The sequence below is a fragment of the Ylistrum balloti genome, unplaced genomic scaffold, assembly GCF_031769215.1.
Source record: "Ylistrum balloti isolate Yb309-2 unplaced genomic scaffold, AGI_CSIRO_Ybal_v1 Utg372288, whole genome shotgun sequence".
NCBI classification, from domain to species: Eukaryota; Metazoa; Mollusca; class Bivalvia; order Pectinida; family Pectinidae; genus Ylistrum; species Ylistrum balloti.
Window position 1 is genome coordinate 135849 of NW_026783064.1, and position 17738 is coordinate 153586.

The 17738-nt window shown below is 34.5% G+C and overlaps 1 protein-coding gene across 1 annotated transcript in view; it reads right to left on the reverse strand.

Moving 5' to 3' along the window:
- Positions 1-17738, reverse strand: part of LOC132564461 (intermembrane lipid transfer protein VPS13D-like) — a 59796-nt gene that overhangs the window by 8519 nt on the left and 33539 nt on the right. Inside the window, exons 45-70 of the mRNA XM_060229114.1 lie at positions 17636-17729; positions 16873-17022; positions 16330-16465; positions 15774-15914; positions 15137-15311; positions 14276-14480; positions 13373-13571; positions 12995-13174; positions 12524-12690; positions 12344-12397; positions 11794-11937; positions 8775-8919; positions 7897-8075; positions 7442-7638; positions 6559-6715; positions 5738-5813; positions 4964-5185; positions 4746-4809; positions 4071-4231; positions 3656-3775; positions 2828-2977; positions 2241-2387; positions 1599-1747; positions 1234-1415; positions 890-963; positions 419-586 (exon numbers count right to left, since the gene is read on the reverse strand). Of these exons, the coding sequence (XP_060085097.1) occupies positions 419-586; positions 890-963; positions 1234-1415; positions 1599-1747; positions 2241-2387; positions 2828-2977; positions 3656-3775; positions 4071-4231; positions 4746-4809; positions 4964-5185; positions 5738-5813; positions 6559-6715; positions 7442-7638; positions 7897-8075; positions 8775-8919; positions 11794-11937; positions 12344-12397; positions 12524-12690; positions 12995-13174; positions 13373-13571; positions 14276-14480; positions 15137-15311; positions 15774-15914; positions 16330-16465; positions 16873-17022; positions 17636-17729 (3836 nt within the window). The remainder of the gene's footprint in view (positions 1-418; positions 587-889; positions 964-1233; positions 1416-1598; positions 1748-2240; positions 2388-2827; positions 2978-3655; positions 3776-4070; positions 4232-4745; positions 4810-4963; positions 5186-5737; positions 5814-6558; positions 6716-7441; positions 7639-7896; positions 8076-8774; positions 8920-11793; positions 11938-12343; positions 12398-12523; positions 12691-12994; positions 13175-13372; positions 13572-14275; positions 14481-15136; positions 15312-15773; positions 15915-16329; positions 16466-16872; positions 17023-17635; positions 17730-17738) is intronic.

The window sequence follows — 17738 nt, forward strand, 5'->3', positions numbered from 1 at the left end:
TAAACCAAAAACGATTTATCTCCAAAAATAAAAAGGAGCATCAGTAAAGCAGAAACAAACCAAAATAGGATATTTAATGCATTAGCAATACAATAACTGATTGAATTAAGATTTCTCACGTTACTTAAATTTCTTACATAACATCTCAGGTGATTACAGTTACTCTATCAAACCTTTCCCTAAACCAATTTGTTTAATGGTTTGAAAAGGTGAACCAGGATTGTTTGTTTACAAAATACAGATGGAGCTTACTTTGCTTTATGACAAGCTTTGAATAAGCCTTCCAAGGCCTGTATGAATATTTGCAGGTCTGTCCCATTTTATACCTGAAATATTACATTTAAACTTTAGACACATGAACCTGTTCACATAAATGAACAAGTCCCTGGACATCTGTGGATGTCCACTATACACCTACCTTCGCTGCTGAGTTGGAAACCCCGTGGGTGACATTTTTTAGCAGCCCACCAACATTGCCGTCCTTGATGAGTCCAGATATTCCCTCAGTGACATCATTGAACAGTCCCAGTGGATTGCCGAGGAAGTCAACAGAACCAAGAATCTTAGCAGCCTGACTTTTTAATTCCTGTGACACAATAAGTAATTAAAAACTTATTTGTTCAACATTAAGTCAACATCTTTGGCTGTTTAGTATATAAATATAATTTCATTGTCCTGTAATAAGTCCACACCTTTTTGTTAATGTGTAAGGTAATGTGAAGACCTCTGGGCTTTTCTTGGGATAGATAAGTAAACTTCAGGAATAAGTTCTCTAAGCCCTGTTTTAATTTTCATACATGAATAGTCTAACAGCATGTTTTTTGGTATACGGAGAAGAAAGATATTTTCTACATGGCACCACCTATCTTGCAATGAGTGTAATACTTACATTAGTATAGTGGATCATGAGCTCTCTTGTCAGGAAATCTATGGTCTCAAACGGATGGTGTCTGACAAAGGGATCTGAGAAGATAAAAAAAAGGGTTAGAAAGAAGTAATGTGATCTGGTTTGCCTTATAAATATAACACTATAACTTTTTATGCAAATGAAAACAAAACGTCAGACCATGATGATTTTCACCAGTTCATAGGCAAGACATTCAATTTCAAGTTGTCAATCTGAAATGATACCCTTTTGTTCACATTGTGTTTTACAATGTGAATCCAATATAACTGCAAGGTGGATTACATAAAGAATAAATGACACCAATATTGCAGTTAACAATTTTTTACCTAGATCAACTTTGGCGTCCTCAAACTTGACAAGTGGGATTGAGGTGGCGTTTTTGATGTGCTGGAGATCCAAGGACAACTTATTGGCTGTTACCATACTGAGACTCAAACGACTCGTGTTGATCTTCAGGGTCCCAAAATAGTAACGCTTTGATTTCACTGATGTAGCAGCTACCAGAGCTCTGCATAAAACAGAAACAAAATTAAATGCGTCCAGTAAAGGGGGATATAGTGCCAAAGCCATCATGTCTTCTATCCAATGGTGGATACTTAAGATTCTGGACCGCCTTAAATGTGTTGGTTTATCCTACTACATAGCATTAATATGAACAGATTAAAAACAACCACAAGTGTAAAAAACATACTTCCTGGTATCAAATTCCCTCTGGTCTGATTTTTGGTCAACTTTTTCTTCAGTTGAGTCCGAGCTGTCTGACCCTATAAACTGGATGATTTTCCATAGCAGTCGTTCCTCAAGCTGCACACTCATCTTCTTCATTGTGATAAACAAATGCTGCAGAAGCAAAATTTTGTTGCCCATTACAATAGAATATCTTTCCTTAACCCTTGTAAACATCCTTAAAGCATAATATCACATATCAAACATTTCCTAGATTTATTTCCTTTTATTTAAAGCTGCCATGAAGCTACATGATTTGGAATATCTTTAACACCGTATGACTGGTAAATACGATATTATGGTAAAAAAATTGCTTCTTTTGAATTATCATTTCATCAAGTGTTATCAAATTTCAAATTACCTGTTAATTTTTAACTACTTTTGATGTCATGATAAATATATGCCTTTCAGAAGGATTGCAAGTTTACCTCGGCAAACACTTTCTACTTCCATATTAACAAATGAAGTTGTTCAACAATGAATTACAAAAATCAATTGCTACTATGCAGCTTCTTCCATGTAATTCAGATTATAAATTTCAGAAAAAATGAGAGTGAAATATGTTATAAAGCTGATTCAACCTGAAGCTTTGATAACAATGACCCACCTTGTAGATGTCTGCATTCCACTTTGTGTTGGGTATCTTGTGAACGGCCATGTGGAGGGCATACGTTTTGTCAGGCCCTTCCTGTTTTGAAGTTGGTGTCACATATAACATTACAGGGCGCTGGGTACCAAACAGTTGGTTATCCATCTACAAACAGAATAACAAACGTCTAAAATGAAATTATTGAATTCAAGATAAAACACATAGATTTGAAAAAAAGGGGGTCAGTTAAGATGTGGAACATAATAGGAAAAGTAAATTTACTGTATTAAATTATTCTTATATGTAAAGAAGTATGACTTTGAGGAAAAGTTGAGAAAATATGACTGAACTGGATTTCCACATGAAGGAATGTAAAACAAAATACTAATTTAGCGCTGCTTTCATTTTGTGCTCAAACCATGTCTGCTGATAACAAGTTCTTTTCCTTTCTTTGAATAGATAAATGGCACATTTCATAAGGGAAAAAACATCACTAGGAAAAAAGAACAAAACAAAACGAAAAATGATTGCTAATGAATATTATTCATATACACACCACACTTCTGAAAACTGTTTACTTTAACTTTGCATACATAGATTGTTACCTGAACACTTGCTACACTAATGTCCATTTTGATACTGGAGGGTGTGGAGCAGTAATCCATGATAATATTCCTCATAGAGATGTACAATAACTCCTCAGCATTCTTATTTACTAGGGAAATCCCTAATCCTCCCTTCAGATTCATAGAGAGCTAAAAAAAGAAATGCTGAATGTTGGTTTGGAGCAATAATATCATGTATGATATAAAATTGAAATAAGAATGATCTTAAAATATTTCCAAATATATAAGTGTAGAAAGGACTTTGTTTAATTTGTAAAAATGAAAACCTTCAAAGCAAGATATTACTGGCAGTATTTTTTTAAAAATTTCTGACGACACACATAATATTGACATCCATGACTGAAGTTTTATCAATAACTAAATACTGCTCGATATTGATTGAAACACAATATCCTAATTTTCATGAAGAATCATCTTTAAAATGTATACATTTCATTTTCATGGCAGTTGTAAAGGATGAAATCACCTATAGAAATATGATTCAAGATAAAGAGGGCAAATTCCACATTCCCTTTTCCAGTCATTTCAATGTACTTTTATGCATTTTTAACAAAAAAAGGTATACTTTGGATTTAAAGCTACTTCAAAGTATGAAATTCATTACATCATGGAGCCTAGACTCGGCTTTTGACAGAAATCTTGATTTTGATGTAGGATTTTTTTATATGAACATAATTAAACAAATCCTTTTACTGACAAAGACAGATCTGTCATAAACAACAATGACACGGCATTAGTACACTATTTTCTTTAAATGGTCATGCACCAAGCTCTCTGTCTGATTTCAATTATTGATCCAAAGTATACCTCCAAACTGGTTTTAGTTTCAAGTTGGTCTTTGATCTTTCCTTGCTTATCTTCGGCTTCTTTGATATCATACACCTCCCATCCATCATCATCAGCGGAGCCCCTCTGTTGGACGACTTGCTGCGTAACAAAATCATAAACAGTAGCATAATGTCGAGTTTGTGAAATAAAGATTGCAATGAGAAAAATTATGTAAAAATATGTTTATAAATCAAATAGGTAAAATGTAAACTGAATTTATTCTTATCTCAGCAAATAACATATTTCAACTTTGTATATATTATCTACCATGTTTATCCACAATAAGCCTAATCATATTTATATGTTGGCCTCCAGAGTTCATCACAGGATAAATATGGTACTAAAAATATTTGCCATACCCGATATAATCTGTAAAACTAAAGACCTACTCTACCTTTTTCTGTGTGTCTGTTATCTCCAACACTCTGATCGGGCCATCCATCATGACCCTGACTGAGAGGTGACCTGACCCAGGATGGAGGCGTTGGCTTGACATTTGGGCCTGTATGGGGACTGAACTGGATGGGGGACAGGGGCCTAGTACTCCTACAGCACCTGGAGACAGGAAAATGTAACACACCTTACATAAGAAAACTGAGAATTCAATGTCATGCAAATTCAAGGAACAGTTTCCAAGAGGAATTCTTTCAGTGTAGCTTTGAAAGTAACGATTGTGTAGCTGTAAATATAAATTCTTGTCATTGATGGAATAATACAAGACAGGTGTCTATGTATTATCAAACTGATGAGTAGATAACACATGCTGACTAACCTGACAACAATAAGGAATATGGAATAATGGTGATCTCTTTGACAGGTAGAAGGGATGATCACACAGCAGCACCAAAATCTACCTAACTATCTGTCAGGTTTTTCAATGAAACAACTAAACTTCAGCCTTTAATCTAATTAAGATACATACTAAGGCTATTTACAGAGAATTCAGTAAGAGCAGTAACTTATACTTTTCACCACACGATTTGTAAGCTTAGATTTTCATAGAACTTCATATACAAATTATAATCTTGTGTATTACAAAATATATTTCTTTAAAGATTCCTTGTCCTACCTTCTTGAAGAAAATCTCCGAGGGCCTGAACACAGAGCACACCACTTCCACAGCACAGCTTCCCCTACACAATAATGAATGATTCAAAACACAATTATCAATAACGTGTCAATCAGTTGTAGTGGTTACATGTTGTACCAAATAACAATTATCTCTTCTGCATCTTGTGTCAGCAGTCATTATACAAAGACGAAGAAAAGTAATGAAAAATCACTTACATCCATGAATGACCACTTCTGTGTGGATTTTCTACGTTCGTCTATCTTCCTCAGTGTGAGTAGCACCATTTTTCCGGGCTGTGGTGCAATGTCTGCGATATCCAGTACAAGACGATTGGATGAGGTTCCCTGCTTACGAGGATCCCGTGGTGGCATGGAACCCTCATGCTCCAACATTCCTTTTGTAGTCATACGCCACAGTTGGGACCTTTTCCCATTCTCCTACAGTTAAATAAATAGGCTGTTATATTAAAAACATATATAACACAAGGATTGGACTCTCAAGTTTTTAACATTAATATCAACATTAAAGTGACTTATAACTTTCAATAACTGAAATCACTGTTAAAACTCCTTTGTATCTGGTGCAAAATTACTATAATAATCCTGCAAAACGTCCAGGGAGCCTATACATTACTTCAAACTAAAAGTCAAGGGGTGGGCTTATTACAGGTTAGTTAGATTGATGATTTTACTTTAAAAAAAAAACAAATAATACATGGGCTTTTAGACAGATAACTATGGTACTTTATCCTCAATTTTTTTTCAACTATGTGATTAAATTACATCTGATCTCATTTTAGAATATATAATTGTTCCAGTACAAGATGTAGTCAAATTTTGTAAACATTGATGAAAGGCTGAAATCACACTATCATAAATATTATGCAGTGTTTGTGTTTTTTCTCTATTTTGTTGTATAATGATCTATACCTGTTGACTAATAATCAAACATTTTCCTAACTTATTTGCTTCCTTATCTTCATGACTTACCTTTTTCTTGAACACAATGTGGTTTTCATGAATACAGTCTAGCACCAAGTCTTGTTTGTTCTCATCAGGAATATTCCTACATGGAAAAGCAGGAAAAGATTAAAAAAAGGTAGAAGTCGACACATGTCAGATATCACTTCAATGAACTGGTAATGTATATTGTAAAATCATTAATTTTTGTCGAATCTATTCTAATTGAATTTGTGGGTTCTCTAAATCCATGACTTTAAAATGATAAACAGAGAAATGTTGAAATAGATTACAAATGAATAGTACAAAATCAAGTGGTAACAAAAATGTATATTTCCAGAAAACCACAAAATTTGAGCCCTATGAAAATGTATGATTTGACAATTTTGACTGTCGTAATGTAAAAAGATACTTCACAGTTCTTAAATAAGAAATATTTCTTTTTGTTTTTTTTTGACAATATATGATTTCTATACTAACAAAATAGGATAATGATACCTGTATATATTAATATAATGGGTAATAATTTAGGCAGGCATGATTGTATTGTCAGTGAAAGCAGGTTATCATTTACACTTCATTTCAGAAAGGTGTTTTCATAATCAGTTGAATTTTAATGAAGAGGAACCTAATTTCATTGATGCTGTTAACGTACATAATCAAGTAAATGTACCTACGAAACGATATTTCTTGAAAATTCACAAATTTCAAATTACATGAAAATCACAACATTTGCTAATAAAACATGAAAGATCTAGTTGCAGACCACTGTTACCATGTTACAGATCTGATGATTCCATCATTAAGAAGATTGTTATTGAGATTTCATAACAGACTTGATTTATACGCACTGGTTAAACGAAGCTGTAGCTGCCAGGTAGATGAAATTTTGATAGTAAAGCTTTTCTCCCTCCTCAAGCTTGTTCATATTGTAGGTGGCGCTAGTTCCTCCCTGTACATTTAGCGAGATAGATGGTGCAAAGGTCGGCTCGTCCCAAGCATAGGCCACTGAAGATATAAAATAAGTTGTAATGTTTCAAAAGATAATTCTTTATAGAATGTCATCTATCTATATAACAAATATCCAACAATCCTTAAATGTTTGTAAAAGATGAAGACTGTAGGCCTGTGTGTGATAGTAAGCCCACACATAATGATATCAGGTCTTCAGACATGTCAACAAAGGTTACTTGATTGTAAATAAGCCCTTTTCCTAGCCCTCAGACCCTTGACTCATGGGATGATGGATATGGTGAATCAAACTATAAATTATTCGTGTAAATTTGACTTACAAGCTGAACATTCCTTATACAATGATCAAATGAAATGTCATCATAATACCAAGAATATTATTTGATTCGTTTGGTTTAGTGTTTTTTTAATATCCTATTAAAAGCCAGGGTCATTCAACGATGTGCAAGGTTTGGATGGTGGACGAAATTCAGGGTTCCGGGAGAAAAAAGTGACCTTTAGCCAGTACATACTGGCAATTGCCCCACAGAGGTCATGAACCTACGACCTGAAGACCTAGAGATGGAGGGCTAGTGATCAAGACAGTCAGATGCCTCAACCACTTGGCCACCACAGGAACATCAATTATAATGACTTCTCACATGATTTAACATATGAGAATAGTTTTTTAGGTATCTTTCCAACATCGGTACTCAATAACTGTGTCATGTTTAGGTACATTTTTTATATCTTACACCATTGTTACCAAAAAATCAGACTCACGAGAGGTGTGTGGTTTGATGTTTGACATCAGTGTGACATCCTCTATGCCTGTCTGGTAGTATTTGATGGGTACTTCTGCCTTGTTGTCTATCCTGAAGGGTGGTGGCATCTCTTCTGCATCACCAAACACAATGAAAAAGGTTGGACCCTGCATCACTACCTCCACCTTCAGTAAGTGGGAGACATCATCTGTGGTTCTGAAAACATTATACCAGATCAACCTTTAATTCAAGTCCGCAGTAACAGGTTTTTTGTTTCGTAACTGTGAGCCTTTGTAATAGAAATTCATTACAAGGTCATTCATTCAAACATGATAACACTTCATTCAGTCATGCTATAGGCCCAATATCACAACTTTTGGAAGTTACTTTATTGAGAAAAAGCTGTTTAGATTAAAAATTGATACTAGACGATTGATATTCATATTCATAATTCATATATATTCATAAACAGACCTCATGTTAATGTGGAAGGAGTCAATGCAGTCTATCCTAAATCCGCCGGACCACCTACAGCTTGGCACATCCATTAATCGTACACACAACAGCTGGTCAAGATCCAGTCTTGGCCAATGAAATGGCAGCTTACACCCAGGCAATGCTGTCAGGTGACCATCAATACTTCTCGTTAAGGTCTGAAAAATAATTTCTGATTTAGATCATTTGAAAAATGTTTTTGCTGAAGTGATTTTTCAAGATGAGTGAGAAGAAATAATTATTCATTATCCAAATGAAATAAGAAACAAACAATTTGTCAGAACACGAAAAACACATATCCAATTACTGAAGCAGAGAATTTTGAGAGAGCTTCTTTTTAACTATTTTCCAGGACATATTTGTTAGCTAGGTTTATTGTCCCATGAACAATCCTGGACATTTTGAGGTGGAGTTTCCTTGTAGTAGCTGGTGGCTCCGAACATACATAATGCCTGTTACATACCATTCAGATCAACAATTAGTGTAAAGACCAAGGTCATAACCATGACAGTGCAGTCCTTTTTCTCAACTTCCCATGAAACACCAACTGATGTGGGTTGGGAGTGTCAAATTGTACCGTGGATCTTTACCTGAGGCTATGTAGACCAACACTCCAAAGACTGAGCTATCACAATCCCTCAAAAATGGATAAAATCACAAAACATACTTTGAATATAAAACCAAGAGAAAGTCTGATTCTTGACTTTTGGGAAAAATTAATCCTTTTTACTTTATGATGTTGACAAAACCGCATCCATTGCATGTTTCATAAAAATAATGTGTAATTCTATTTTATCATATTTTGCAGGAAAAGATCACACTATCAGCACTTTCATTTCTATTTGCTTTTGACTTACCTCCCTTTTGCTAATATGCCTCTGCACTATGGCCAAATTGTGACTGGACTGATTGTCAATTTCAAATCTTGGTGCAAAAGTCACGATATTTGTGTCTCTGTATTTCCCCTTTCCCTGTCTCACCTCTATACCTATGTTGTAAACCCTGCAAATCCAACAAAAAGAAATGTCAATTAGCACAAAGATTTTCTGATTTTTGTTTTAAACACAAATTTTCAAATTTACAACAAATTCTATGCTGACATCAATTAACCAAACTACTGTTTAATATGTCAATTGACTGTTTCGTCAAATTCAACTCTGTCATGTTAAAAGTATTAATATATTAATATATTCCCAGTCAAAAAAAAAAAATTTGAAATAGGAAATTGAACAGTAATAAATAAATTCAGAAAAATCTGTTTTATAGAGAAAAAGAAAATTAATCAATTCATATAAAATCTGGAGTTTTATCATCACAAAATTATGTTGGCCAAAATGTTCTTTGGTTAAAATCTCATAATGGTCAGTGATAAAAGTTTTAAAAACATTTTCATAACATCAATGAAAATACATCAGAGCAATCAAACATCATAAAATCATAATTTCACTGAATTTATTGAGGAGGTAATGAATTTGAAAACATAATTCGTGAAATTTTGATATGCAGGCAAATACAATGTAAGCAAAAATTTGACTATCATGCTTCAGTGATAAAATAATTACAAGAAGTTGAAATAAAAAATAATTGTAAGAGTTATTAAAAGCAGATTGAGTATTAGTATATTTGCTGATACAATATGTAAAAGTCCTTGTTTTGCACATATTGTGTAGAAGTATATCTAATGATGAAGTATGTACAAATCCTTGTTTTGTGGACACAACCAATCAATCCTAACCAATTTCCACAACAAAAAGCTTCTAATGCCCAACTCTAAAGAGTTACAGATATGAACTGGATTATTGGTAAATGTCATTTCTTTTTTTCTCAAAGATTATCAGGCTTTGACCTAGAAACACATTTCAATCAAATAACCTGCTTCTTGGACCTTTGGTTTACTAGAAGAAGTCTTTTGCAGGTTTTGACATTTTGACCCCTGTGACCTTGGATAAGGGTCAAGGTCATTTCTTTTCACAAACTTTGTCTTGCTTCATCCTAGAAACCTATAAGCCAAATATCATACTTCTGCATGTTTTGGATAGTCAGAAGTTGTTTTAAAGTTTTAACAAATTTAACCTCTGTAACCTTGAATAAGCGTCAAGGTCATTCCATTTTGCAAAGTTTTGGGCCAGGTAATATAAAAAAATCCAGCAAGGCTAGAAGCTACATGTTACTACAAAATTGGGATTAAACAGAAAGATATTGTAAGAAAATCCATGCTCTCAACACATTTACATGTAAGTGAACAGCAACATTTCCATGTACTAGGTTTGGTGTTCCAAACAGTTTTCAAGCAGTTATGCTGTCAACAAACTTTCACAAGACCATAAATGAGCGAGTAAGTTTAAATCTACACTTCACATTATTAAGCCATTTACAGTACATCAAGGAACAATATCTAGAGCTTTATGGTGGAAATTAATTCTGAAATGATCTTTACCACCTAGCAATTGATAGAAAGTTCAGCAATATGTACTCCACATTCTCTGTCCTTACAACAATACAACAAAAAGTTGCTATATGGAGTTTAAACTCCAGACAAACTTTTAAATTAAGACAAAGTTCTATAGATAAATCATACAATTACAGTGACCTACTTATGATATGTGCTATGCCATAATTCCAAGACATGTACCATTAACTACATCCAGTGATCCTAGAAATTACATAATTTTGAAGTTGTATTCAGAGCAGACTCATTCAAAGAAAAATACAGGATCACCAACTTTTAGAATGGGACGATCCACATCCTACAGTACATGAGACACATGCAGTTGTTACATAAACATTTTTCCTGGCAGCAGTCAAAGAATAAAATAGGCATCACAGTAATTTTTACTCTCCTGAAATGGCTTTGGCACATATCTTCAGGGTAAATTTTCCTAAAAGTAACCCATGAATGAAATTAACTTCCCTCATCTATTTAAGCAAACATTTTCCTTGTCGCCACACAAGAAATGTACAATCTTGCCTCATTCCATGTAACAGCAATGTTAGCAGAAAATTATATCTAGTGCTAAATAGGTTAGATCAGCCTGGCCAAAGTAGTAATGCAGTGAAACTACCGTGGTTTGGGCAACTGGTAGGTCAGATTCTGGCAAACTAACCTAATAGTGAAAATTAAGATAAAAAAGACTAAAAGTCATTAATCCACATACAAATCTCAGACAGCTGTATGATCCAATGATATTTCAATTGTTATCATAACGTTAATTTTCTTAAATCGGTCTACAATTTCAAGGGTCAAGGAGAAAATGAACAAGGTTTTATTAAGCGAGTTCTTTGCATCTAGATTCAGACTAATAAGGAAATCAATGATTACTAATTACATTTTTTTCCAATAAAAATTATTGCACACAAATGTAAATTGTAATATTAAGTTTTCTTCACATGATGTAAGTTTTTTTGGTCCAAACTTCACATTAAATAGAAATTCACATCTCTCAATTTATAAGAAATTACAACTTACAAATCAAAATTGCTACATAACTCTCAAGCCTTGTTCATAATTGTTTTAGATTTATAAATGACAAATATCAACAAAAATTGAAAAAAGAAGAAAAATGGAAAATCAATTCTAGAGAAAAAATATGCATTCTAAAAATGATATTGATGTTCTAAGATGAAGTACATTCCAAATCTAAGGTACCAGCAGAAAAAAAAATGAATAAAAAAATCAAATTAAATTTGATAATGAAACTCAACATGCAGACCAGATCACAGAAGTTTAAAGATAAACCAAGTCCAACAGTCACCCTGATGTAGTTTTTATCCTTGTAAGGACTCTTTACTCTGGTACAGCTGATACAATTCCGTGCAATGAAGCACCCGCACCTTGCTGTCCAACACCAGAGGTAAGGGAGATAACTGTGGACTTACTGGAGCGCATTAGTGATAGCAATGGTAAACCTGCGTTTGGTCTGATGTTGTAGCTCTACTAACCAATCAGGACGGTTCTGCTCTTTCGGCACCACATACAGCTTCCGCATTCCTGTACCACTCTCCAAAGAAAACCGATGACACCTAGGGATCATAAAATGTAATGGATGATTAGGAAAGACAGCATATGACAGGTTTTCTTTGCCAGTCAAATTTTTGTCATATGATTGCATTGCAAATTTTGAACTAGCAAATTACAATTGAAAAAGAATTACATTATATTTTTTTAGTTCTGAGCCTTCAAAAGCAAAAAACTATGACATGGCTAAAACTGAGATTTTCTGGAATTCATGGCGAAGTTTGCGAGTGGCTAAAATATTCTGTTATACATTGAACTTAGCTTTCTTAAATAATTATATTATATATGAGAGTAACCCTGAATGAATACAATTATTATTACAGCCTAGTCCAAAATTGGATCTATCATATCATTATCTCACTATTGTTTAAATCATAGAATTTACAATGATTTAAACACTTCTCATTTTACCAGTTAGGTATGGCATTTGGTCCATGGACAGACTTTCCGACTCTCATGGTACACCTGTAAAAATATGAAAAAATTGCTTTTTAAGTATGCTGTTTCCTGCTCTCTGAATCAAAATTGTTTTCAGTGAGAAAAAAATCAGACTTCAGGGAGTCCTGCTTTATCTTGCTTTGTCACACTTACAGATTTGACAGCTCTTTCTCATGATAGCTGAACAGCAATGGAGTAACACTGCGAGCTAACTCGTGTTCCTCAAACTGTCCTGCTGAGTCAATCTTACTGCTCTCCTGACGGAAGATTAGTGGTAATCCAGACTTGTTTACCAACCAATAGGCAGCCATGATGTACAACTGTGAGAAACAAAATAACGGTATCAGTGCCATATCACATGGCAAATCTTACTTGAAATCTGTAATCTAGTGCTTATGGTTACAATGGAACAATTATCAGTACAGTGGAATGGACGGGTAAATGACGGAATTGTTGATTGGCAATAACACATTACATAAAACCCAACATCTCACAGCATTGACCAAGACTTTTATATCACCAAGAAGTATTCTAAAGATGTTGACTATTTCTATTTAGGACAGCTTTAAGGTTGAAAAAACAATTTTTAAACCAAAAATAACTGCCAATAATTTCAGTACTCACATTAACACAGCCTCCTTTTCGGGACACAATCCGTACAAACAACTCTAACTTTCGTTTCTTACAGTCGAACAGCCTCAGTTTGACTTTGTAATAAGTTGTGTCAGGAGGGACAATCAACTCGGAACAATTAGAGAAGTTTTCAACGTAGATGCCCAGCTCCATCGCCTGACTGGGGTCAGCCTGGACAGATAAATACACATAATGATAACTCTGTTGAAGGCATTAACAATAATTATGCTTCTATTGAGGCAAATGGTGTATCTAAATGAAAAGTGTATACCACAAAAAATAATTTTTATTCTGGTCTGTTTATTAGATATTAGTCAAGGAAATTCACTTTTTGGTTTTTTGAAATTCACTAGATAGCCCTGTACTTACCGCATGTAAGGCAGCGCTCTTGCCAGGTTTTACTGTGCCCGAAATATCAGTGTCTTTTAGGTAATAGTTGAGGTCGATTGGCAGTAGGCTGTGTATGATGACGGGAGGCTTGAGCGTGATCACATGACCAGGAAGTACTGGCACTTCCTGTGTGAAGTTCTGTTCCGGGTAGTGTTCTCTCTTCACTGCAGCACAGAACCTAAAAACCACAAACCAAACATACAACTTAAAAATACATCCTTACATACAAAACATGTTCTAATGTATTATATGGAAAGTAGCCCATCCATGTGTTTTGTAGTTTTGGTAGAAGTGACAACAAATACTACATAAAGAGTCATCTTGTAAGCACAATCCATATCAATCTTAAGGTTAAGTTTGTATGATGGTATGTTTACTCCTTGTGATTATCTTAAATCGTGTTTTATTTGAATAAACCAAAACCTTAATTCATTTCAAAAAAATTGCAAACAAGCAAGCTTATACTAATCATTATTGATGAGCAGAATAGAAGTGTGAGGGACCTTATTGTGGCAGAAAACTGGAGCACCAAGGGAAAACCCACAAGGTCAGGCAGGTGACCCCATACCTTTTCATATTTATTTGAGGAATCAAACCCCAGTCACCTAAGTGAAAGGCAAGCAAGCATGTTACAACTCCGCCACCAGACCACTCAAATGACTTTCTTAAATGAGTAAGACTATGCAAATACCAGGCTTTCCCTCATCCCAGTGTTATAACTAAGTTTTAAATTTTGATATCAAAATTATGAAGATGTTAAGAAAACATTTCACAAAATGAATTCATACATTATCTTTAATTAAGACAAGACAGCAAATCTGCTGATGTATTCATATGGGTGGTTTGAAAGGCATATCATCTATAGTAACTAGCATTACACACCTGTATGTTTCTTTGACATCCGAAGTCTCACATTTCATTATTTTGTCTTTGATCTGTCCAGCAAGACCAACATGTTGCCACTGGATTGGCTGCTTACAGAACTTGATTGATGAATCACAGGGCCTCATGTACAGCTGTGACATAATGTAAGGTAGTGGGATAGGGACACTACCACGAGGGGGTATTGGAAGGATCTCAACATTTCCTGGAGTCAAAAATACAAATATTTCTCAAAAAAAGCAAATTAGATGTTCTGTGAAAAAAAGCAAACTCTGAGTTGGAAGTTGACATCTTTCAATTTAACAAAGTTAAACAAATTAAAAAGTAACTTTACTTCAAAAATCTACTGATTTTAACCTACTTTTTAAGAGAGCCCTGCATACTATTTGGTATCCTTCTGAGACCTTGAAGATGAACTTTTCTGAATGAATGTTGGTTCTTGTTTTTAGTAATTCATTTATTTATTTATTCATATATTTATTTTAACAAATGAAAGCAAGTACCTGTACTTGAAAAACAATGAGAAATAACAGGAGACAGAAGTCATGACTTTTTTTTACTTGCTACCATCCAACCCAGGACCTCTGTTTTACAAGTCTTAATTTACATTTCAACATACAAAAGAACCCTGGTCTCTTGTAGTCTATAAAGATCTCTGTGTAAATCGTTTTTAATTATTTGTCCTTACTTAGATTTAGAGTTTGAATTTATTTCATATTAGATTCTGTAGTTTTTGGGCTTTTTTCATTCAATAGGACAACAAAATTAAACATCAGGCAAAGACTATTTAATATATTGCCATAATTCCTAGGTGCATCATTATCAAATGGATATCTTTTTAGAAGATTGACAGACACCTACCCTCGTACTGTGTTCCAAGCACCATCTTCAGATCTACAGTACGGTCAAGCTTGTTGATGACCATTAGTGCTGATCGGACAGTGATCACCTTCCTGGCACTACCTTCCTGATGAACATCAAACACTATCCGCGCAATCTGTTGCTTGGCAGGATCATGGCTGGACTCAAATGTCAACTACAAAGACAAATTTTATACATACTTTTCTGCACTAAAATGTTTATGTATTTGTGTGTGTGTGCTTTTTTTTAATGCAAAATTAAGCATTAGCAACCTAAAGAAAAAAACTTTTTTCATCTTCATTCATAAAGTGAAGAGAATCTAGCACTAATGGCAGCTGGTACTGAAATTGTTTCCTAGATTATTTCCTTAGCAGTTACTCAAGATATATCACAAGGAATATACAATAAATATCCATGGTATGAGTGTAAATTTCATTAAAGCTTACACCATCAGTCACTCCTGAAGTAAACCTTGGATGACATCAATGACTTTCTAATAAATAGACAATCTAATGCAATTTTGTATCCCCTATAGACAATATCATTAAACCTGCCTCTCAATCTTAACCAATTACTTCAGTGCGTGGCTGTAACGATTTGTTCTAGGTAGAACACTATATAAATTAGGAAGACTCACCCCAGAGAGTCCTGTGGCCGACTTTCTGTCAGGCTCGGCATGTCTGAAGTACACACCTACTTTGTCCACAGTGACTGGGGTCACTCGGTGCCACCCTTCTACTTTCACTCCAAGCTGGTTGATCTGTAGCTCATGAGTTTTCTGAAACATTAAATTTACTCTTATAAACTGCTTCTAAAACACTTTCTCAAAAACGCTGATTTGACGCCTTTTAAATTTTTGTAACATTATTGCAAAATACCTTTGTAATTTGATTTTATGTTCTCTTATACTTTTTTTTCATTTTCTGGAATGTAAATGTAATCTTAGGCTTTCAGCATGGAAGATATCCTCCAGTAACGAAAAGGTAGATGGTTGGACATAAACTAAAAGATTTCAAAGATACAAAAACTTACGCTGGCTTAAGCAATGGATACAAAGCTATAGGGACTTGTCATTAACCTTGTGCATATAACTCAGAACTTTAAACCTTATGCCTGAAATTTTCCCTCTGTGAAATAAAAACATCTGCTGGCCCTGTCTGACCTTTGTTAATACTATAACTCAAAACTCAAACCTTATGTCTGATTTTCTCCTTCCTGTGAAATACAAATGACATCTGTTGGCCTGGCTTGACTTTTGTCCACTTGGAGGCATTGATATAAGCACTGCCAGACAGATGTCCCTCATTAGGCCCAGTCAGGCGGGTTATTCTGATAAAAAAAACATTGTTTACTAACTATTCTTAAATATATACCGGTAGATATCATCAGGAAACAGATTTTATTTCATATGGAAATCCTTTATAAAGATATTAAGTATGTCTTGAATATATGTTCTTTATATAGGAAACCCCGAGAATAATTTTTTTTATCATTTCTAATGATATTAAGTAAATATCTATCTAAAATATTTTTCTGTCATACAATGCCTTAAAGAATGACATGTGATTTGAGCATGAAAATTTCATTATTTTCGATTCAGTAGTTGTTCTGAGATGTGTCATTATTTTTTTCAATGTAACATGTGAAGAAACAGGATACACATGTATCCTATCTAGCATTAATCACACAAATGCTGAGGTATAGCCACTGTACCCTGTGGTAACTTGTTGACTTACTTAGATGGGTTTGTCGTGACAGTATGAAACCACAGAGGACAGCCAGTCTGGTTGTGGATGAGGAAAGGCACAAATGGTATTCGGCGCCTCTGACTAGCTGTGGAAACAGGTTCCTGTGGCGATTCGTTTGACTGTGAGATGTTGGTTGGCCTGTAATCCACAACAAAAACCATTTATCTGGAGATACTTCTTTATATTAACTGTATGGAGTTGCCAAGAAATATTACTTTCATGTTTCTTTTTGCTCTAGGATCTATCGATATCAGCAAGAATCTAAATTAACTTATAAAATTAACAACAAGAAAGATGTTTGTTTTCTGGGTTTATAACCCTGTGAACAGCCAGGATCATTTCAAGGCAGGATTTCCATGCAATTAACAGGTGGCTATCCCACTGATCAACATACAAGAGGCCCATCACATGCCATTCAGAGCAGTTAGGGTAAAGCATTTTCCCAAAGGACGAAACCACAACTGCACAGATCAGTCTGCTTTGCAGCTTTCTGAGAAACATAAACTGCCACTCTGCCACTGATAGGGACTATCGACCCATGCACCTCAGATCTTCATCTGAGGTTACATAGGTCAATGCTCTTCTGACACCTCAAAAACAAAGAAGCAGTTTACCTAAACATAAATAATGAAACATAGCATCAATATTTTCTGAAATTTAAAGACAATAAAATTTACTGCAATAACTGACTTAGGTATTCAACAAACTTTCAATGAACATGGCCGGATCTTTTGCATTTTGTACCACTCACATGTGTTTATAGTAATCTTCTGTCCATGTGACTTTGGTTTTTCTGTACTGTTCCAATAAGGCACTAGTGATGTTGATGTTCAGCATATCTTGGGCTGCAAGGG